General features: G+C 45.0%; 1 protein-coding gene across 1 annotated transcript in view; it reads right to left on the bottom strand.

The window, feature by feature from the left end:
* Window positions 1–380: 380 nt before the first annotated feature.
* Window positions 381–23,370, bottom strand: part of LOC310693129 (cytochrome P450 2W1-like) — a 28,878-nt gene continuing 5,888 nt past the window's right edge. The window contains exons 2-12 of the mRNA XM_083474862.1: window positions 20,952–21,149; window positions 16,747–16,954; window positions 12,222–12,384; window positions 9,720–9,869; window positions 9,457–9,614; window positions 7,650–7,826; window positions 5,110–5,251; window positions 4,166–4,350; window positions 2,974–3,115; window positions 1,266–1,559; window positions 381–1,149 (exon numbers count right to left, since the gene is read on the bottom strand). Coding sequence (XP_083330988.1) covers window positions 1,378–1,559; window positions 2,974–3,115; window positions 4,166–4,350; window positions 5,110–5,251; window positions 7,650–7,826; window positions 9,457–9,614; window positions 9,720–9,869; window positions 12,222–12,384; window positions 16,747–16,954; window positions 20,952–21,149 — 1,705 coding nt within the window. The 3' untranslated portion in view covers window positions 381–1,149; window positions 1,266–1,377. The remainder of the gene's footprint in view (window positions 1,150–1,265; window positions 1,560–2,973; window positions 3,116–4,165; window positions 4,351–5,109; window positions 5,252–7,649; window positions 7,827–9,456; window positions 9,615–9,719; window positions 9,870–12,221; window positions 12,385–16,746; window positions 16,955–20,951; window positions 21,150–23,370) is intronic.

The following is a 23,370-nucleotide window of genomic DNA, read 5'->3' as shown; positions in this document are numbered from 1 at the left end:
TCCATAAAGGAAAAGAAAGCTGTGACCTGTAGATAATCCAAGAGAGCCGATATGTTTCTGAAGCACCAATTCCAAGAATCCCCTCTCTGTACAGACAAGGGTTATTGTCTCAGGATAATGACTTCTGTGTCAGGAAAGAAATTTATTAATCCCTGTGGACCCACTGTGTGGGTGAACAACTAAAGAATCAGCTATGTGCCTGGATTCGAAACAAAAGGCCTGCACACAAGAGAGCCCCCAGTAGGAAAAATATTAAACTCACAAAAGTTAAGCAGCACTGTGAAGCATTAGGAATATAGTTTGTTTGACCCTTCTTATCCCATTTACAATGTTCTCTTCTTTCTATCCCTTTTTCAAGGAACAAACCACACACTACTAAGCAAGTTTAGAATGCTTTACTTACATATTCATATGCCTGATACATGTGTTGTTTCATGCAGCGGCAAGGAAAAGCACAAGCAGAACACTCTTGGATATAAAGTACAGAATATAATTCCAAGCAGAAGGTAACTAAAACTATTAACAGAACTGTACGAAACAACCTAACATTTACAGAGCAAAATATCCTCTTGAATGATATACCTAGCACATGGAACCTTACAAAAGGACAATATGAGTGGTCTCTCCGTGCCCTGACCACAACAAAAAGACTGATCCTGATGAACTGGAAAAATGAAAATGCAGCTCCCTTCTACAACTGGATTGAAGACTTATACAAACTCTCAACATATGAACAACTTGGATATAAATGCAGACTCGCTATGGAGAAATTCAATGATATTTAGAATCCATTCTTACAAATATTATAATAGGTTAAGATCTGGTGAAGTACATTAACAACCTTATAAAGTACACAGTTTTGGGTCCCCCCTCATTTCCCCTTCTACACGGGTTCTGTTTCTCTTTCTCTCTCTTTTATTTACGTCTCAGCGTGTTTAGTGCACATATAATTATGTACTTTTTGAACTTTCGATAAAGATTTTTTTTTTTTAAAAAGCAAGTTTAGAATGTTTTACTTACATATTCATAGGCCTGATACATGTGTTGTTCCATGCAGCTGCGGGGGAAAGCATAAGCAGAACACTCTTGGATAGAAAGTACAGAATATAATTCCAAGCATGTGCTGTAAGCTTGGGAGCAAGCTCACACCTGTCTGTCTCGTTACATGGTACACACACATACACAGAGAAAGGAAGTAGAAAGGCTTCACTTCCTCCCTCTCTATCTAGCAATATAACTCTGTAGTCCTTAGCATCTTCATGCACTAACTAGCAGGTGTGCATATTGTAATTTAGCAGATGTGCATATTGTAATCTGAACATTCACCTGGGCAAATGAGACAAAAGAACACTTCCACTGGGACAAGCTGTTCTCCTTTTAGTGCACAGCACAGGTAGAGTAAGCTTGGGGCCTCAGTGTGAAGGTGACTTCGGGGGTGAGGTCCAAATCTGAAACGGTCTTTCCAGGAGGAGGACAAAACGTAAACCTTTGGAGCAACCCAACAAAGAACAAGAAGATCTCCATCAAGGCCAGGCTTTCTCCGGGACAATTCCTACGGCCTGCAACAAACCAGTGGTTTGGACTTTCAATGAAAACGGTAAATAGAAGCAAGAGTCCAACAGTTTGCAATATTATTTTTGTAAGTTCTTTTGCGGGGCGGGGCAGTGGTAGTCCGGATGACACCCATGGGTCAGTTCCAAACTTGGGAAGGAACCTGGTCAATCAGTCAACCTGGTTGCTTTGTTACTGTAGTGGTCTTAGTCGGCCAGTTAAGTGCCACCATTCACATGTCCATTCACAAGAGGTTGTCATAGAGACAAATGAGTGGAGCTTTTCCCACATCAAAGAAACAGAGGCACATCTTGCTCTGTGCTGAATCCAAACCTGAGTTGGGGGAATCCCCTGGCAAGACTGGCTGGTGTGTTAATGCTGCAAGACCCTTCATCCATTGCTCAGGTTACATATTCGTGTAAATAAAACCATACGTCCTAAAGACACCACAGTCTCCATGGACTTTAGTTTCCAGGAAACTAAACCCTAGGACACTAGGGTTGTGCACAACATTATCAATTATTTGGTGAGTGCATGCCCTGTCTTAACACTCCAAGGGAGTGTCGCTGGGACCCTGAGCTATTCGCAGTGACTGGAGCACTGATAATAAGAAGGTGCCCTAAGTCCTGGGGAGCCAAGAGGGGCTGTGATGTGGGAAGTGGCACAGACTCTGACACTGAAGCAGGACCTAGCAGCCTCCAGCTCCAAGCCAGTCACCCCTGGCAGGGAACCTTCAGAGGAACCACTGAGAGACTCTCGTTCTCCATCCCTGCCTGGCAACGCACACAGGTACCCTTAGCAGAGTGGCGATGCGGCCCAAAGCTGCAAGTGTGCAGACTGCCCCTTTAAAGACCTTGACAAGAGGGGACAGAGCTCTGGGTGGATAGCCAGGCCCAGGGGAGGATACGAGTGCAGGTCAACTCCACTGCCGTCCTTGGAGCTTTCTGAGGTTCAGCCACTCAGACCAAATCAGCCACTTGCTCTCCTAGCTAGCTGTGGTCCTGTTGGTCCTCAAGGGCTGTGTCTGGGGCCGCAAGAAGCTGATCTCTCCCTGTGGCCTCATCTCATGCGCATAATAAAGTCAGGTCACATACACGGCACTCCCAGGTGGTCTCCACGTCTCGTGCCTAGAACTTCCAAGAACTGACTCAGTGGAGGGGAATCTGCCTGTTGTGTAAGAACACCAACCCGTGGCCCATCTGGTCCAGCAACCTGTTCTTGCAGCAGCCAACCAGATGCCCCAGCGGGAAGCCTGAGATCTGGATAGGAGTGCAACAGCGCTCTGCCCACCTGCGACTCCCAGCAATGGGTAGTCAGAGACACAAGGCCTCTGACAGTGGAGGCAGAGCATAGCTATACCCTTGGAAGATAGGGTGGTCGTCATCAAGCACCTTCTTTGCCTGCAGGAAGAATTTGTGTTACCTATAGTGAAGGGCAGGAAGGCGTCCTTCTTCACAAAGTTCCCCTCGGCATCCAGAAAGTGGTTGGGGTTAAACTGGGTGGGGGTTTCCCACTGGGTCTTGTCATACAGCACGGAGGTGAGAGAGGGGATCACGGGTGTGCCCTGGGAGGCAAGCAGAGTTTACATTGTTAATGGGGGGGGGGAATTGGAGGGAAGGCATTCCATTGCCCACAGCTGCTATTATTATTATTATTATTATTATTATTATTATTATTATTATTATCATTATTATCATCATCATCATTTATTCCATTTATAATCCCACCATTCTGCCAAACAGCTCAAGGTGGCATACCTGGTTGTCTCTGTTTTATCAGCTTCAGCTGAGAAATAATGACTGCCTCAAGGCCTCTTATTGATCTTCAAGGCCAAGTGAGGATTTAAACTCTGGTCTCCCAGGTCTTATCCTGACACTCTAACCACTACTCCACACTGCCTCTCAAGTTCTCAAGGAAGGAAAAGTCACGGCAGGAACACAGGGAAGGCCTTAGACAACTTCCTTTTTCAGCCTGGATTCAGACATGCAGTTTATTGCATTCGTTTTCCGGGTTATAATTCTAGCGCTTCTGTACCGAGTTCTAACAACCCTTTTACTCTGCGTTACGGAACTGGGCCTTTTTGACTGATATACCGTATTTTTCGCTCTATAACACGCACCCGGCCATAACACGCACGTAATTTTTAGAGGAAGAAAATCCGTAGGCATGCCACCCGTAGGCATTCCCTCCATAACACGCACAGACATTTCCCTATACTTTCTAGGAGGAAAAAAGTGAGTGTTATGGTGCAAAAAATACGGTACTACCATGCTGCACTAAAGCTTAAATGTTGGGAAATTCCAATTACGTGAGATTCCAACACAAACAAGCACACCTCAGGATTTTCTGAGCTAATAGGTTGCAACTGGATTTTTCCCCTGGACACCATTATCGTGGTAATTAGTGCTAAGCTTCTGCTAGACCCCACTTTACATTGTGTGAATAATCACATGAAACATGGAAACTGACAGGTCAGGGAAGATCAGGAAAGAGGAACGTGCTGTCTGAACGCAGCCTCAGAGGTCAGCTTTGACGCCAGACGTCCTCTTTCAGACACGGCGCACTCCCAGCCTACCTTGCCCACTTGGCCGTGCCAGCAGGGCAAGCTTCCTACCTTGGGAATGAAGTAGCCGCGGAAGCAAGTGTCCACTGCGGTGCAGCGGGGAAACTGCTGCAGGATACTGGCAAACCTCTGCACCTCGTGGACAATGGCGTTGTTGAAGGGCAGCTGCTTCCTGTCTTCACAGGTGGGCAGACGTTCCAGCCCAATGACCCTTTCGATTTCCTCTCGTGCCTGCCCTGAAACGGGAGTTCTCTGACAGTTATTATAAAAAAAGAGGTGAAACCAAGGTATGAACGCAACAACTTAACACAGGCTTTTATACTCGCATTAGCTGCTTTATCACTCATTCGCATAGTTTGGAGAGGCCCCCTTGGAGCTCTTTGCAATTTCTTTTTGGTTTAATGACCCTCAACAATTTAGTATCGTCAGCAAACTTGGCCACTTCACAGATCCCCCCTAACTCTAGATCAGGGGTCAGCAAAGTTTTTGTGGCTTGGGCCGGTTCATGGTCCCACAGACGCCCTGGTGGGCCGGAGACTCTGTGTGTGTGTGCGCGAGCACATGTATGAGCAAACGCTATTTCCGGTGCTCCTTCTGGCGCGGAGGAGGCATGCACAGCTTCCCATTGGCTGCAGGAGCTTCCCATTGGCTGCAGGAGTGGGCAGCAGGGGTCCATGGGCCAGTTAAACGACCCCCATGGGCCGTTTGTGGCCCATGGGCCTTAGGTTGCTGACCCCTGCTCTAGATAGTTCATGAACAAGTTAAAAACCACAGGTCCCAATACTGATCCTTGGGGGACTCCACTTTCCACATCTTCCCATTTATTCCTACTCTTTGCTTCCTACGATCTACTCAAACCGCGATCCACAATAGGACCTCTCCTTTTATCCATCCCTCCCAGTGCATCTTTGTCACGGCGACGAGAGTTTGGCTGGTTCATAGTAAAAATCAGAATGCAACGCTGTCCAACTTTGAAACACAAAAGTATGGCTTACGTTGAATATCGGGGTATTTCATCATCAGCAGGATAGCCCACTGCAGTGTGGTCCCTGTGGTCTCTGTCCCAGCTAGGACCAGGTCAAAGACGGCTGCCACAATGTTGGTATCATGGAACAAGTTCCTGTCTTTGCTCCTTTCCTTGGAGTAAGAAGAGCAAGGTGCAAATGTTGCGGTTTATTTATGTTTAAACAAAACAAAACAAAGCAAAACAACAACAGCAATAAATTTGTATACTGCCCTTAATCCAAAGATCCCTGGGCGGTTTCCAGCAGAAAAATACAGAACGAGAACATAATAAAACAAAAACAAACAAATAACACACACACACACCAACACACTGACACATTTTAAAAGCCACAGAATGTTAATCAGTCAAATTCCTGGTTGAAGAGAAATGTTTTTGCCTGGCACCTAAAGATACATAACAAAGGTGCGGGCCTGCTCCTTCATTATGTTACAGACAAGGAATCAGTTCCTGGGGAGGGTCTCAGCAGTGCAGTCTCTCAGTGCTCTGCTGTGTTCCTTCCTCCATCTCCCTGGCTGCGCTGCCCCTGAGTCACACCCTTTGGTGCCAGCTGCTGCTGCGCTGAAGTTGTGCCTGCCCCATTCCCATATAACAGGAGGCATGTTTGTTTGTTGGATCAAGCTTGCTTAGCCTTCTCGGTAGTGGCGCCCTCCCTGTGGGATGCCCTCCTTTCAGATGTCAAGGAGATAAAGAATTGCACAACTTTTAGAAGACATCTGAAGGCAGCCCGGTATCGGGAGGTTTTTAATGCTTGATGTTTTATGTTTTTAGATATGCTGTAAACCACCCAGATAGGCGGGGTATAAATTAAATTATTATTATCATTATTATTATTATTAGCCATGCACAGCACTTGCCTTGAATCTTACTTTGCCTACATATCATGCTGAAGGCAGCCCTCTTTAGGGAAGCTTTTAATGTTTGATGTATTATAGTATTTTAATATTTTTTTGGAAGCTGCCCAGAGTGGCTGGGGAAGCCCAGCCAGATGGGCGGGGTATAAATAATAAATTTATTATTATTATTATTATTATTATTATTATTATTATTATTATTATTAAATATTATGGAATGAACCATGCTACAAGCTTGAGTTTTTCATCCAGGGTTAGAGCCAGGACACAAAGCTCAAAGTGGCTAACAGGAAAATACTGTTATGAGTTTGTGGGTGTTAGACACCCTAAATTTCTGGGTCTAGCAGGAGTTAGAATTTCATCAGGGCTTGATGTTAAGACTAGGTGCCAGACCTGTATAGATTAAGCCAGTGTGCATTAAGCTGTGTGCTAGACACTTCTAATCCTTTAATTAAGCCAAGTGTTAAGAGCTGATTAAGCCAGGTTAACTTCCTCATGAGGTGATACCCTGGGTAATGAGCCATTAGGAAGAACAAAGGATCCAGGGACTCTGTCTAAGATGGCAAACAGAAGGGGCCCCTCTCTCCCTCAACATATACAGCCAGAGTTTAGAGAGAATTAGGGTTGCTATGATGTGAATGAGACAGAAAAAGGTGCCTCACTGCCAGAAGGAAACACGAACCCTGGGTTAAGTGTGCCTGGAACCCCTGGAAACTTGCAATGTTCAGAGATTGGGGTGATGTGCAACAATATCACAACACAGTAAAACAGCAGAACCGATGAACCACAGAATGGCAAAATCTGCTTCTCAAGGCAAGGAATGGAAAATAAGCCAAAAGGCCATCTCCTAATAATAATAATAATTTTTATTTATACCTTGCCCTCCCCAGCCAAGGCCGGGCTCAGGGCGGCTAACAAGCAATAATAAAAACAAGTTGAATGAATACAACTTAAAAACAAGATTAAAATACAACATTAAAATGTTAAAATGCAGCCTCGTCACAGGAGGAGAAAGGAAAAAGGAAAAAGAAAGGGGGGGAGGGAATCAAATTGGCTCCAAGCCAAAGGCCAGGCGGAACAACTCTGTCTTACCGGCCCTGCGGAAAGAAATCAGATCCCGCAGGGCCTTGGTCTCATAAGACAGAGCGTTCCACCAGGCCGGGGCCAGTGTTGAAAAGGCCCTGGCTCTGGTTGAGGCTAATCTAACTTCCTTAGGGCCAGGGACCACTAGGGTGGTCATCTTAGCTGATGAATTTGCTGCTAATATGTTTCCTTGACCAACAACTGCCCTGGGAAAATAAATACTGAATCTTCTCAACAAGCAAATAAACAATTTCTCATTTGTCACTCTAGCCATTCTCTCATTGGCCCACCGGCTAACCTTGGCAGGCTGTTCTGAGACTTACTCAGCATCATGGTTGGGATTGCCCACTTCTGTCCCTTTCCCTGAATTTTGTACCACTTTCAAACTCAGCTAATGCACTGTTTAGGGACATGATTTATCCTCTGCACATAACTTACTGGGGAACAGATATGCAGATACACACAAACACCCCACCAAGCGCCAAATAAGCACTGGAAAAGTTGGCCCTATATCTAGATAGATGATAGATAGATAGATAGATAGATAGATAGATAGATAGATAGATAGATATACCTCTGACTGTTGCTTGGTTAGCATATAGTCGTAGTAGTTTTGTAAGAGGTTCTCATTGATACTCTTCTTGCCTGCTGCAAGGTATTCCCTCAGAATGACACGGGTCTTTTCCATTGTGTCCAAGATCATCTTGTGGGGTTTTAAAAGGAATCCAAGGAACGGGTAGACATTATATAACTAGAGAAGAACCCAAAAAGAGAAGTAAATGAAAAGTCAAGTAAAGATTGCATGCAAGAAAGATGTGACAGTAATTCTGTGCCAGATAGTGTGCTCTTGCACAACTCCCATTTCTTCCCGTTGGGTTTGTGCAAGGGGCCTTTGAGTCATCCTGAAAGTGGCATGCTATGCAATAGAGACTGAATTAGGGGAATTGTTTGAAAGGCTATGGGAATGCCTCATTGGAATCTGACATTTTGGAGAGATAGCGTGAGCTTAGCACCACAGATTTGCCTTCTGTCCTCCATCCCTTTCCCAGTGACCCGAAGCGTTTTAGTGCCCCTTGAAGGGAGGGATAGGGCAGGGCAAGTGGGGGGGGGGAATGGTGAGGAGAACCCACACAAAGACTTTCAGATTTGGGGCTTGAAAGGTTATTGATGGGTGGAGCAACAGTGGCTTAATCCCAGCCTAAAAAGGCTTCGCTCCGTTTACATGTGGTTTTAATTTAAACACCAGCTATGCACTGTGCAACAGGATCTGCGTGGGAGGGCTGTGAAGACGTCCAGGACAAACTGATGTTTGTAGATGAGTTGGCGGGAACCTACAGGCTAGGCCTCCGCTCAGTAAGGAGAGCGGGGAGAGAGAGATGACGGGAGCCCAAACTCATTTTGGCTTCAAATAAAAACATTTCTTTCCAGCCTGACTCAAGGACAGTTCCAGTTTTCCACATGGAGAGTAAAGCCAGCTTCGTACAGCTGCTCTGCAGGGGGCACTGCGGTCTAAACCACCAAGCGTTTTGGGCTTGCCAATCGTAAGGTTGGCAGTTCAAATCCCCGTGACAGTGTGAGCTCCGTTGCTCTGTCCCAGCTCCTGCCAACCTAGCAGTTCGAAAGTACGCCAGCGCAAGTAGATAAATAGGTACCACTGAAGCGGGAAGGTAAACAGCATTTGCACGCACACTGGCACTCATCACATTGTTCCATGTGCCAGAAGCAGTTTATTCATGCTTGCTTTAATGCTATTTGAATTTCATTACTTTTTAATGGTTGTCTTTTAAATGTCATTAGCTTTTTGTATTTTATCGGTGATCTTTTAATTTGGTTGTAAGCCACCTTGAGTCCCAGTCTGGGGGAAAGGCATGATGTCAACATATATAATAATAAAAGTTGTTGATATCTAAGTGCCCATCACATTGTTGCTTTGCCTGTGGTGTGTTTACAAAGCACACTTGGTTGTGGTTTTACTGCTACAAAATGATTAGTGTACACAGTGGTACCTCGGGTTACATACGTTTCAGGTTACATACGCTACAGACTCCGCTAACCCAGAAATATTACCTCAGGTTAAGAACTTTGCTTCAGGATGAGAACAGAAATCGTGCTCCAGTGGTGCAGCGGCAGCAGGAGGCCCCATTAGCTAAAGTGGTGCTTCAGGTTAAGAACAGTTTCAGGTTAAGTACAGACCTCCGGAACGAATTAAGTACTTAACCTGAGGTACCACTGTACCTGACAAATCTCCGGGATTCTAGACTGCATCAAACCAGTTTCTAAGGCACGGCACCCTTTTCCATTGGCCAGCATGTGGAGTTTCTAAAACCACCAGCCAAGTCTGGATTATTTTTGCAATGGAAGATGCAGGAAGGATCGCCTACCTGCAGCTGTGGTTCTCCCAGGTGGACCACCACTTCATCAACGTGTTTTAACAGAGTGAGAAAAGTCTCGTCGGCATAGTCAAACCTGTCTCCAAACACCATGCCATAGGCGATGTTTGTTGTAGCTAAAGTTACTGTCTTCAGTGGAAAGGGTTCACCTTTAAAACATAAAAGAAGAAGAAAAGAATGGAGAATGAACACAGTGGCACTTGCCAGATGGCAGGCATAGAAAAGGAGCAATAAAAGTGAAAAAAATGCATCACCTTTAAAAGACTTGATCAGCTCAACCAGGAACTGCAGCTCTTCTTGAATTTTTCCTTCTATCCGTTTTTTGCCCATCCCGAGATCCCGCAAGCTCGCCAAGGTGTATCGACGTGTGGCTTTCCAAAGTTCCCCATCAGAGAAAATTACACCTGAGGAACACAACCCAGAAAACACAAGGATGAAGTTTTCTTCCAATTCAAAAGCTGTGTGGACTGGGATCCCAACCCACCTGTCTGGAAATGTTCTCACCTCTGGCTCTAGCACATATGGGGAGGGGGAAGTTGAACGTATGGCATATCCTGCAGGACCCCTGGAAGCTCCCACTCTGGAAAAGACCCTTCTCAGCCAGGCTGAAGGTGCCACTGCCTAGTTGCCACAGTCTAGTTGACCTTCCACACTCATCCCTCAGCAGCAGGCGCAGTACCAAGCCTAAGCTGAAGCGCAGATCAGCAGCAGCCCCAACACACACCTAGCAGCAGTGCTGGTTGGTGCCCAATGCGACTAGTAGGGTGGAGGACAGCAGAGGTGGTTTTAGGGTAGAGTGACTGGTGCAGCTGCACTGGGCACCACAACAATGCTGTAGAACAGAGCGCAAGAGGCAGGGGTCACTGAATTTTAGTGTCACACAGGGCGCCGCTGAAATGTGAGAGCCCAAAGTCTGACCCTGAAGGCAGGGAGGCTAACAGTAGGTGGCACCAGAGCTGATGACTCGAAGAGCCAACTAATTCAAGTTTTGCCCCCATCTTCCTCCCTGCTGAGTTCTGTAAGGGCAACCCTGAGACTGAAGAGGAGGAGGAGAAAGATGACAGGCAGTGATTGGATGTAAGTGGAGGCTGGCTGAGGTTGGTAGGGAAGTGCCCCATCTTCCCAAATGAACCAGCCTCCACTGCCAACCAGCACAAAGCCTTTTGTCGGTGAAAAAATACTCAGGAGCAGGAAGCAATTACTGAGGCATGCTCTTCATCAAGTCCTACCAAGGCACCAGGAAGGGCCACAGAAGCTGTAACACTGATGCATTGCTTCGTTCTACCCAGCTCCTTCTTCTCTGCTGCAGCCTTTGCCAATATGGTGCCCTTTTAGAGGTTTTGGACTACATCTCCCACCAGCCCGAGCCAATACACCAACAAGCAAGCCAGGAAGGTATGCTGCTGGGTAAGCAGGAAAATTAGATCTCCGTATGCAAGGTTGAACCAAAAACTCCTTTTTGATAGGTTAGAGGGGAGTTGTTGATTTTAAGGGAAAAATGTATTGTTTGAGGGTATTAACAAATGAAAGACACAAAGAAGAATTTTCGGGGGAGTTATCCAATCCAAGTAATATATAAATTAGTTCTGTGGGGGCTTAAGTGATCAGAACATGAAGACCTAAGAGGGACTTGCTGGATGAGATCGAAGGATCCATCTAGTCCGGCAAGCGGCTCTCTAGAGGGTCCCATCAGATGCCCCTGGGAACAAGCAGGCAAGTGTGTCTGTGTGTGTATAAATATACACACATGCACACAGACCCACAGCTCTTTCTCACATAAACACATGCAAGGCACCTCCCTTGTTCTCTCACACCCACTCATGCACATCTGGGAAAGCAAGCGAGTTAATCAGGAAGGGAGAAGACCCTCTTGCTCCCCACTTTCTGCCCCTTTCTCCACTTGGCTTCTTCTTCCTTCACCCCACCCCCGCAAATGCTAGCAAAGTAGAACATGTCTGGAGAGAAAATTCCACATGTGAGGCGTGGCTGCAGAGAAGACCTTCTCCCAAGTAGCCAGCTACCTCACACTGGAACGCACAGACGCATAGAGCAGGGCTTTGGCAAAGGATCTGAAAAATTAGGCAGGTTTCGGTACTCCTTCAGATATGGGACATGAGCTGCATATACGCCATACATGCAAAGCACATTTCCACCACCCCTAAAGAATCCTGGAAAATGTAGCTCTTTAAGGGTGCTGGGAATTGTGGGGGCCAGCTCTGTGATATTGTTGTTTAGTCGTTTAGTCGTGTCTGACTCTTCGTGACCCCATGGACCAGAGCACGCCAGGCACTTCTGTCTTCCACTGCCGCCCGCAGTTTGGTCAGACTCATGCTGGTAGCTTCGCGAACACTGTCCAACCATCTCGTCCTCTGTCGTCCCCTTCTCCTTGTGCCCTCAATCTTTCCCAACATCAGGGTCTTTTCCAGGGAGTCTTCTCTTCTCATGAGGTGGCCAAAGTATTGGAGCCTCAGTTTCAGGATCTGTCCTTCCAGTGAGCACTCTGGGCTGATTTCCTTCAGAATGGAGAGGTTTGATCTTCTTGCAGTCCATGGGACTCTCAAGAGTCTCCTCCAGCACCATAATTCAAAAGCATAATTCAAACTCTGTGATACAACTAATTAAAAGGAACAGACACAAGTTCTGACCTTTAACAGCACCCAAATTCTAGTGCTTCCCCCTGCCTTCCTTCAACTGCCCTTGCAGCCCCGTTTAGGAACAATATGCATCAGAAAGTATTTTCCCCATGTTGCTCTTACCGTGTCCATTCTGCATCTGCTGGAATATTGGGAGTGGAGGCCTGTTTATGAATTCATTGCCTTTGCTCGTAAGCGCCTCTTTCACAGCCTCGTAGCCAGTCAGCACCAAAAACTTCTGGAAACCTAAATAGACCGTGAAGACTGGGCCATATTTTTCTGAAAGCTGGAAGAGAAGATGAGCTTGCTGTTACGTTTTTCTTGATTATAATTTAAGTAATGATTTATTGCAATTGTTGAGAGTGAATTTCTGTTTGTCGATGTTTCAAGAGTTAATTCTATAGCATGCTATTACACTCTAATAGATCGTTGCATATTACTTTCTTTTATATAAGTTGTTTATTTTAAGTCATCAGGAAGAACTTTCTTATAGTAAGAGCTGTTCGACAGTGGGAGAGACTCCCTTGGGAGGGAGCTGCAAGTATTTGGCAATTGTTTTTAATCATTTCTATGCAATTTTACATACATTTTACTGACTAAGGGAAACTAAATTATTTTAATTTAACCAAAATATCTTTTGAATTCCCAAGTCATTTTACAACTTTTCAGCACCTCTCATTTTTGGAATTTGAAAGCTGAAAAATGTCACATGCAGTGCTGCAGGCTGCCAGAGGAGGATGCAAGAGCTAAGCTCTTCAACTTTTCCAAGTGGTGAAAAGCATTCTGTTGTGCAACAGTTCTGCAGTTGTGTGGCTCTTGGAGAATGGAAATAGGGTTGCAATAGTCCATTCTTGCCCCCCGCCCTTCCACTATTCCAGTGAGGGGGAAGGGGATCCACTGCCTTGTCGGAGCATGAGAAAATCAATACGGCAAGATGAATGGAAGCTTCCTGTGAAGATGAAATAAAGTTTATCTCCTTTCATAATCATTCTTTGGTGCCACTTCGGGTGGGGGGAAGAAGCCCAAGCAAATACAGTGGTGCCCCGCAAGATGAATGCCTCGCAAGACGTAAAACTCGCTAGACGAAAGAGTTTTCCGTTTTGGAGGTGCTGCGCAAAACGAATTTCCTATGGGCTTGCTTCGCAAGACGACAATGTCTTGCGAGTTCCTGCTGGTTTCCCCCCCCCTTTTCTAAGCCGCTAAGCCGCTTATCAGCTGATCCGATAAGCAGATAAGCCGCTAAAAGCCGCTAAAAGCCGCTAATAGCGCTAATCAGTCAATGGGTTTGCTTCGCAAGACGAAAAAACCGCTAGACGAAGAGAATCACAGAACGGATTCTTTTCATCTTGCGAGGCACCACTGTATAAAACATCTTATTGCCACTGTTATAAGAACTTAAGGTCTCAAATATATAAATTAAATGTTCATAAATTTACAAGGCAAACATATACATAAGTATGTAAACCACGTGTCTGAAATCGTACAGGAGAACAATCCTGAAACCATTCTGATTCTCCCAAATTGACCTCAAATGTTTCTCTGCAAGGAGGAAGGAAATGGAAAAGCCTCTATATTGTCTTTTGCTTACCTGTCTTTAGGGCATCTTTGTGTATGAATAGGGTGAGCCTGTGACCTGGATTCAGGAATTAAAGTATTTACCATCACAAAAGAATCTGGCCATTGTCAGGTATCCTGGTAGACAGGATTTCTGTTGTAGACTGCCTCCTTCTGTGCGGTATGTATGATGTTTTGGGGAGTGTTCTTGAGCTACAGGGTGGGCAATTTCAAAAGTCAATATAAGGGCTTGCGCACCATTGTTCTGGGTTCCTTCTGCGTGTGGTGAGTGGGGACCCTGTTGCAACAGTTCAATAAAGATCAGGCTTACTAGCTGCTTGGCTTCTCAATATTCTCTGGTTGGCCTCTGTTATTTCTCCTACCGAGCCTCGTATACAGGCTCTTGGATACCCCATAAGGCAAAAGGAGCAGATTTTGTTAACATCACCACACAACTGTTCTTTGCCTTTGTGTTGAACTTTACAACGAGGCAGGGCATGTTGATGGTTTGCTTTCCATCTTTCATCTCTTTTTTAGTCTAGCCAAAGCACAGCAATGCTACAAGAATGGCGGTGGTGGTGGAAATTCAGAGAAGGGGGGAACTCTGGGAATTGTAGTTCTGTGAGGGGAACATGGGTGTGAAGGAGAAATGGTCACAGGCAGGGCTCAGTTGGAAAAGTAGGATCAAAAGCAGCTACATTTGCACCGTACATTTAAAGCACTATGATACACTTTATAAACAGCCATGGCTCCCCGTCCTCCAAAGAATTATGGGAGCTGTAGTTTGTTAAGGGTGCTGAGAGTTGCTAGGGGACCCCCTATTGCCCTCACAGGACTACAGTTTCCAGTGTTCCCTGCGAAGAGGGATTGATTGGGAAGTTTGATCTTTCAAATTTCAGCAGCACCCTGTGCAAGGCCAAAATTTGGAACCCCTCTGCCTCTTGTCCTCCATTCTGCTAAATTCACTACATCATGGTTGCAACACCCTGCGGCACCCGCTAGGCTCAGTGCCCGGTCCAGCGGAACTGGTCACGCAGTCCTAAATCTGCTTCTGGCTTTGTACATGTTAGACCTTTAAAAACACATTCAAAGCACATCCTTTCCTTCAAAGAAATCTGGGCGCTGTAGTTTGTTAAGAGTCACTGGGAATTGGAACTCTGAGAGGGGTAAACTAAAGTGCCCAATTTTTTGGGGGGGGGGGGGAGAAAGAATCTGCTTCCAATCTGTTTTAAGATGTTCCCACCGCAAACAGTGGTATGGCCCAAACTGAAACGGATCCTACTTTTGTTTTTTAAAAAAGAACAAATTTCAGTTTGTGCTGGAGACTCCAATACTTTTTAAGTAGTTCCACTGAATCATTTAGGTGAAACTGTTTATGTCTACAACAGATCTTTTTTTCTTTCTTTCTTTTTTACAAACAATACCTTATGTGCTAAAGTGCTCATTCTCTGATAGTCAGAACCTCATGAAATTTCAAAACAATAAGAGAAAATAGTTTGCCAGGTTAAAAGGGGCAGGAGGGTTCCTTCAACTCTTAAAAAAACCAAAACCACAGCTGTGCTGATTGCGAGTTTGTTTCCAGGAAATTTTAGGAGCTGAAAATGCACCTTATTTAACTTCTGGATAATAAGTAATTGATAAACAATGTGAATTTCTGTGTGCATAATGTGATTTATTGTGTGTGTGCAACCTTCAATGGGTCAGTGATTTCTGCTCCCCCACCCCCTATGAACAACAAGTGATCAGAGATAGCCTGACCGCTGCTGGAAACCTTGAGGCTGGATTACTGCAATGCGCCCTATGTGTGGGTGCCCTTGGAGCTTGTTTGGAAGCTCCAATGGGTGCAGATTTGTTGTTTTGAATACCGGTAACTTTTTAATGGGTTTCATGAACAAAGCTCATAGGAATAATAAATGACACAAGTAAGTATACCAAATCTCCTCATGTCATTTCTGCATCACAAAAACAGCATAATAAATTTGCAGTAATATCTACATCATATGGTTCATTATTAGTAGCCATGTGACTCCATGATTAAAGCATCTGTCACCTGCTACCGAGCCAGGTTCAAGTCCTTGCATTAAAGCCCTCCGCAACTTGGGTCTAAGGTACCTCTGGGTCTGCCTGGACCCTTATATCCCAGCTTGATCACAGAGATCATCTGCAAGAGCGTCTCTTTTCATTCCCCGAGTTTGTGAGGCTCACTTGACAACAACATGAAACCGAGCCATTGTCATCAGTCCAGTCCTGTGTCAATAGAGATTCAGAAGACACCTTCTGTTTCAACCTTTAAATGCAAGCAATGAAGAAGATATCTTTCCGCCATAGTCAGCTGATTTCTAATTTTAAGTTTTTAAATATGGTTTCTATTGTATGGTTTTATTGTTCCAATTGTGAATTGCCCTGGCATCTTTTTTTATTTTTTATGAATAGCGGTGTATGAATATTTTCAGTCAAATAAACCAGTGCAAAAGAGGGGGTTTTATCTCCCCTGCCCCACAGCTGGAAAAAAGGCCTTGTTGGTGGCAGCAGAGAAACAAGTACGCATCTTCCCTGGCTACTTTAGATCCTTGTGACCTGTCACCTCTCCAAAAACTGCGCTCTCAGCTGTCAAGAGGGCCAAGGTGTCGGCGAGGGGAGTGGGGACAATCTCACTGGACGACTCATCAGATGCTGATCACAGCACTGGGTCAGGATGGATGAAGCTACAAAATACCCCCAAAAACTTACGTAACTGATTTGCTTCTGCTCTGCAAATCAGGTGCTGCTGCAGGTAGTCATGCCCCAGGTTCTCTTCATGCCACTGCCAAAATTGGTAGGTGGTCTCTGAGGTGGGGGAGACCTGGAGCGGCCCTCTAATTCTGAACCCTGGTATGTAGGACTACAGCCTTGGACCTCGAATATTATTTAAGGAGTTTAACATTTTCACCATCATAATCGCAAGTGATCTGCTCTGAAAATCACACTGTGAAACGATACTCAGGGATTTACGGAAAGCTAAACTCTACGTTGGCCGCACTGAAATGGGAAGGTTTAAAAACAGAACCAACGCCTCCCTCCCTCCCTCCCACCACAAGCCATCACCACATCTCACCTTCATATATGATAAATCTTGTCTTCTGATATCTATCAAATGCAAATTGCCAATGACTGGGAGTGGACGAGGACCTGGAGGCAGGGGCAGAGGTGATTTCCCATGGCTGCTGCTCAGAAACCAGAATGTCGTTAGGAAGATCAGCGCCAGCAGCAAGAAAACTGAGACTGGGTCAAGGAGGACGAATGTCCACAGAGCCATGTTGAGGCTGACTTGGAAGGAAGAGAGTGAGAGCAAGAATTGATGGAGCAACTCTCAAATACTGCTTATCTGCTCAGCGTTTTGTTTTGCATGGGGGTGGGGGCACGTTACATAACATCTAAGATCTGCACTCCACTTTACTGGTCCACTTGGCTGCCCTGGACAAAGTCTTCCCGTCTGCTGAAAGCCAAACATTATGAGGCAATACTGAAAGAGGCCTATGTCATCCATGAGGATTTCACCAGTTGCCATTTAGAGCTTCCAAGATATGCACTGTTCCAGTGAATCCTTCCAACTTTTTATCCTTGGCACATCAACTTTCTTAGCATCTGGGTAGGTGTGCCTAAACAATAATGTTTTGGGTTTTCTTTAGGAGCTGACAAAAAGAATACAGTGGTGCCCCGCAAGACGAATGCCTCGCAAGACAAAAAACTCGCTAGACGAAAGGTTTTTCCGTTCGCGATTTGCCTCGCAAGACGAATTTCCCCTATGGGCTTGCTTCGCAAGACGAAAACGTCTCGCGCCTTTTTTTCTTTGACTAAAAACAAAGACATGTTTTGTTTATAAAGTTAATTTATTTTCCCTTAAATTTTTGAACTGCTCTTTACAGTATGTGTGACTTTAAAGAGCAGTTAATAAACTGTTGTTGTACCAAATTTGGCTTTGTTTGGACTTTTTTTGACCATAGGAACGCATTAATTGATTTTCAATGCATTCCTATGGGATTTCGTGCTTCGCAAGACGAAAAATTCGTTAGACGACAAAAATTGCGGAACGAATTAATTTCGTCTTGCGGGGCACCACTGTACAGTAAAGATGCCTGCTTGCTATCAACAGGGAGGGCGTTCCACACACTAAATGAGATCTTACAAATGTCAATTCTACCAGTCTTAGTAGATGAGTGGGCACATGAGGGGAAAGGAAATCTCACAGGTAAACTGGTCCCAAGTTGTTAAGGGCTTTATATACCAAGAGTAGCTCCTTGAACCTGGCCTGGTAGCAACCAGCAACCAGTGTAGACCTCTACAGGAAAGGTTTTATATGGTGATGAGGCCTGTTAGCAATCGTGCTGCAGCACTCTACACTCACTGCAGCATCCAGAACAAGCGCAAGGGAAGCCCCACAAAAAGCGCATTGCAGTAATTCAGTCTCAAAGCAACCAGCACATATAGCAGGGTCTCCCAAACTTGAATCTCCAGCTGTTTTTGGACTACAATTCCCATCATCCCTGACCACAGGTCTTGTTAGCTAGGGATGATGGGAGTTGTAGCCCCAAAACAGCTGGAGACCTAAGTTTTGGAAACCCTGGCATAAAGTACTGTGGCGAGGCTTTCGTGGTCCAGGAATGTTGGCCTTTGAGCAGATGTGAGGCAGTCTGGGCATGTATCTTGATTAACCAGATGGGTTGGGGAAAATAATAATAAAATTATTATTATTATGGTCATAACTGTACATGTCAATTTGGTATGGGCATTCCACACATCAAATTATAGGAAATGAGTTGGCTGGCAGATATATAATAGGTTTGAAATGCCTGTGTAAAGTTAAAGGGACCCCTGACCATTAGGTCCAGTCATGACCAAATCTGGGGTTGCAGCGCTCATCTAGCTTTATTGGCAGAGGGTGCCGGCGTACAGCTTCCGGGTCATGTGGCCAGCATGACTAAGCCACCTCTGGAGAACCAGAGCAGCGCATGGAAACACCGTTTACCTTCCCGCAGCAGTGGTACCTATTTATGTACTTGCACTTTGACGTGCTTTTGAACTGCTAGGTTGGCAGGAGCAGGGACCGAGCAACAGGAACTCACCCCGTCGGGGGGATTCAAACTGCCGACCTTCTTATCGGCAAGTCCTAGGCTCTGTGGTTTAACCCACAGCGCCACCCGAGTCCCAAAATGCCTGTGGAGGACGGTTAAATCAATAAATCAAGTCTAAAACTCCATGTCTGCTGTCCAGAGCACCTCAGAGGAAGAGCAATGTTGTATTGTTCTTTTTTGTGTGTAATAAATTATTAATAAATTCACCATGACATGCATATGACTATATCTCTCTGTCTCTCTATCTATATCTGAAGCAACTAAATACTGACTAAAGGTCCACCTATAAACCAGTGTGTTTGGACTGGCAGTTGTTCTTCATGGCCTACATCTCAGGTCTTTCTTAGTCCTGCTACTGAAAGCCCATACCTTCCAACATTTCTCCAATGATTAGGGATGTCCTATTCCATAATATTATTATTAATAATAATTTTATTACTTATGCCCCACAGATCTGACTGGGTTGCCCCAGTCACTCTAGGTGGCTTCCAACACATATAAAAACTTTTTTTTTTTTTAAACTTCCCTATACAGAGCTGCCTTCAGATGTCTTCTAAAGGTTGTATAGATACTTATCTCTGGTGGTCACGTAACTCCATACCACCCCAACCCCCAATGAAAATAGGGACGTCCTACCATACCCTCCAACATTTCTCCCATGAAAATAGGGACATCCTAAGGAAAAGCAGGACTATTCTGGGATGAAGTCAGAAACCGGGATGGCTTCTGTAAATCCAGTACTGTCTCTGGAAAACAGGAACATTTGAAGAGTCTGGAAGCCCTTTTCAGATGGTTAAAACCTAAAGAATGAATCTTGGGCCTTGTGTAAAAAAACCGGAGTAGTGGACTTATGGCTCTCCTGCTGTTGTGAAACCCAACTCTAATCACTCCAAACCATGTTCCAAGCTGTCTGGGGCTGATGCCCAGAAACATCGGGGCGGGGGGTGGTGGTGGCACAAGTCCACCACCCCCTGATATGAAGCAAGTTCACAACCACAGAGCCAGAGGTCCTCCCCACTTACAGACAACAGCAAGCTGGCCCATAGATATGTCATATTATGGGATGCAGAACTGGATGATGTAAGGGAGGTCTGCCCAAAGGACTTCACCAAACCAATCACTTATGTTCACTTGTGGAACAGATGGGAACTGCCAATAGAAAATGAATTTCTAACTAGCACACATGGCCTTGAGGCAGTTCCAACAGGGGCAGTGCTGACTCTTCAATAATTTGCCTGACCTACATAAAATAAACCAAAGTAGATGCTCCTGGTTAAATATTAAAACAGAGAGAAGTAACCTTGAAGCCAATAGCCCTTGCAAAAAAAATTAACTGCTGCAACAGCAGTGGACTTGGTACTGACATGATGGAATTGGCACTGTGTAGTGGGGAATGTTCTCAGTGCCTGTAAAAGGAGGTGCGTCCAAATGGACTACCTCACACACTTGTTGTGGGGACCGCTAAAATAAAGTGCTACAAGTACGAAGGCAGAGGGATTCTGTAAAATAAAATTTAAATACAGACGTTTATTCCAGCTGGAAAGTATGTAACTTCACAAGAACAGTCATATGGCCAATGAGACATAGAAATGCAATCAATAATGTGTAGCTTCACATCAATAAAATACAATGAATGTATATAATCACACAAAGTACGGTGGTACTTTGGTTTACAACCATAATCCGTTCCGGAGGTCCGTTTGTAAACCAAAACAGGTTGTAACCAAAGGTGTGCTTTTGCCAACGGGGCCTCCAAAAAAATTGGGTTGTAATCCAAAAAAAGGTTGCAAACCAGGTCACACACTTCTGGGTTTGTAATCCAAAATGTATGCAAACCAAGGTACCACTGTAACGTGTTCTGTGCAAACATATGTATTTATTTTATATGAAGCTGTAAACGATTGTTTGCATTTGTACATCTCATTGGGCCATTGCTATATGACTGTTTGTATAAAGTTATTTTTAGCCCTATATATAGCATAGGAATATACTGTGTCCATGGAGTACCCTGACTTCATTTTTTTGCATTTGCCAAGTGGTCTGGGAATATAGTTGCCAAGTTTGTTTTCTTAGTCCAGCTGGGCCCAAGAGGACTGATATGAAAGCTTGCCAGTTCCCTTCCACCCTCCATCTCACCACTGCAAAAATGCATATTGGAGAGGATTCTCCAGAGGAACTCAATACTCACCAAAGGCCATGACGCAGGGAAGGAGAATTGGAGCGAAGCTTGCTCGAGTTGAGATGCAAATGGAGTGTGAAAAATAATGCCTCAAAAGGGGAATGAATTCCCAGGCCGGGAGACGTGGGTGGTCCTCTAGAAGCTCTGGTCTTGACAGCATCACAGTGCTTGATGGTTAGGCCAACTGCCTTTACGAAACCACAGCATCTGAAAAGTTTCCAAATTAAATGCGTGAGGCGATTTGCAGGTTTTCTCTTTCTCTCTCACCCACATATATCCCAGGAAAAACGTTGTTCAAAGCACCAAAACCACCAGATTTTCAACCTCGCACTAGTCTGGAAAATAAGCAGTTAAAATCGGGATTAAAGCAAATTCCACAGTGAAATTCAAACTGCAGTTTCTTTCTTAACAAAGGGGGATGGACAATGCAGGGCATTTTCTTACTACAAGCAGTGCATGCATTCCAATCCTTACCTTTTGAAAGGCTGCAGTTTCTGGGCCACAGACAAATGCTTTTTCTCTTGAGATGGCTTCGTAGTCAGGTTTCGGTGCATGCAAAAACTAAAACCACATGCGCCAAAATTTTATTCTTCATTTTACATAATGTATTTATTTTGGTGTCTTGGGATTGTAAACTGCCTCAGTGCCTAGGCAGAAAGGCAGTATATACATAAAAAGAATAATACAGTTTCAAAGTTGAGTCAAATCAAATTATCATTATATAATAATGTAAGCTATTCAGCGGTAATAGCAATCCAGCAACTGGGGTGGGGGGACTTGTAGAGGTTTTTGGAATGTAGTTGTGGGCAGGTAAATGTTAAATGAAAAATGATGATGACTTTTACCAAAGAACTCTAAGAAGAACAGAGGTTGGTATAATTAATATACTTTGCAACCAGGGACGCGGACTTATAAAAAATATTGGGGGGGGGGGGCCCGGGAAAGCTCATGAATAATAAATAAGCTCATGAATATGCAAATAAAGTGGCGCCGCCTCCTTGTGAGCGAATAGGGGAGAGCGTGCTGCGCCTATTAATCAGCTCCGGAGCGGAAATTGGGTGGAGCTTTTGCTCGGGAGGGAGGGCAGGAGGCATGCAGCCCGACCCTGTGCATTTTGGGCTGGGGGAGGGGCGGCGGTGGCGCTCTGCTGGAGGGGCGCTCTGCCCCCCCAAACAAATTTTTGAGGGGGCTCGGGCCCCCTCAAGCCCCATGGAGTCGGCGCCTATGTTTGCAACTAAGGGAGAAAGGACTAGAAAAACAAACTTCAAAAATACTTAGTTCTAACTTCTCTGTTAGAGTCTTAGTGCCACCAGATGTCACTGCCACATCACGACAAGCAGTCAAGAGATCTACCCAGCGACACAAACTGTTCAGCCGCAGGAGTTTCTGTACTCCTTTCGCTCCCTCAAGCAATGAGCGAGTGACTGAACAGGCCTCCCTTTCTTCCCAGAGGCAATAGATCCCCAGTCCCATCATGTTTTACAGATTTTAACATGCTCTGGAAAGCTGTCTTATTTTGTCAGTCGAAAGCATTATTTAACTACTAATAAACGACAGCAAAATGAAGATCACAGACAGGTTTCGATAGCCATCGTCAAATAACTAAAAGGCTGTCAGGTGGGAAATGGAGCAAAATTGTGTTTTTGTCCTGCTTTGGAGGGTAGGACTCAAACCAATGGCTTCAAGTTACAAGAAAGGAGATTCCGACTCAACATCAAGAACTTTCTGATGGTGAGAGCGGTTTGGCAGTAGAAGGGACTCTCCTTCCATGGAGGTTTTTAAGCAGAGGTTGTGTGGCCATCTGTCATGGATGCTTTAGTTGAGATTTCTGCAGTGCAGGGGGGTTGGACTAGATGACCCTCAGGGTCCCTCCCAGCTCTACAATTCTGTAAGCCTTAAGCAATTAATTTTCTGAAGCAGGAAATGTTAATTACTTCCTGCTTTTAGTAAGCTAGCAGATATGGAGAGCTAGTGCTTCAGCAAATGCTGTAGCTACTACATGCAAGGAGTTTGCTAAAACGTGCTGCCTCTGTACTGCAGTTTGAACTGGGAAAGGCCTGATGTCTACCATCTCAGCCTACCAACTACCAAAATTTGCTTTAAAATTGGATTAAGAGGGAGTTAGACAAATGCAGAGGCAAGAGGTCTAGCAATGGCTATTAGCCACAATGGTGACATGGAACCACCAGGATGCTGCTGAAACCTATTTGCTGGAGAGCAAGAATGGGAGAGGGCTGTTCCCTTTGTGCTTGAGAGCTTCCCATTGGGATATCCGTTTGGTCACCACAGGAAGCAGAATGCTGGACTACAAGGACCCTTGGTCTGAGCCAGCAAGGCTCTTCTGATGTTCTTATGAAGACTGAATCTACCAGTTAGATTCAGCCACATAATAGCTAAATGGAACCATAGCAGTTTCATGTCCCAAGGA

The sequence above is a fragment of the Podarcis liolepis genome (assembly GCF_965112155.1).
Source record: "Podarcis liolepis genome assembly, chromosome: 14".
Classification (NCBI taxonomy): domain Eukaryota; kingdom Metazoa; phylum Chordata; class Lepidosauria; order Squamata; family Lacertidae; genus Podarcis; species Podarcis liolepis.
This window is presented reverse-complemented; position numbering and strand designations above follow the sequence as displayed.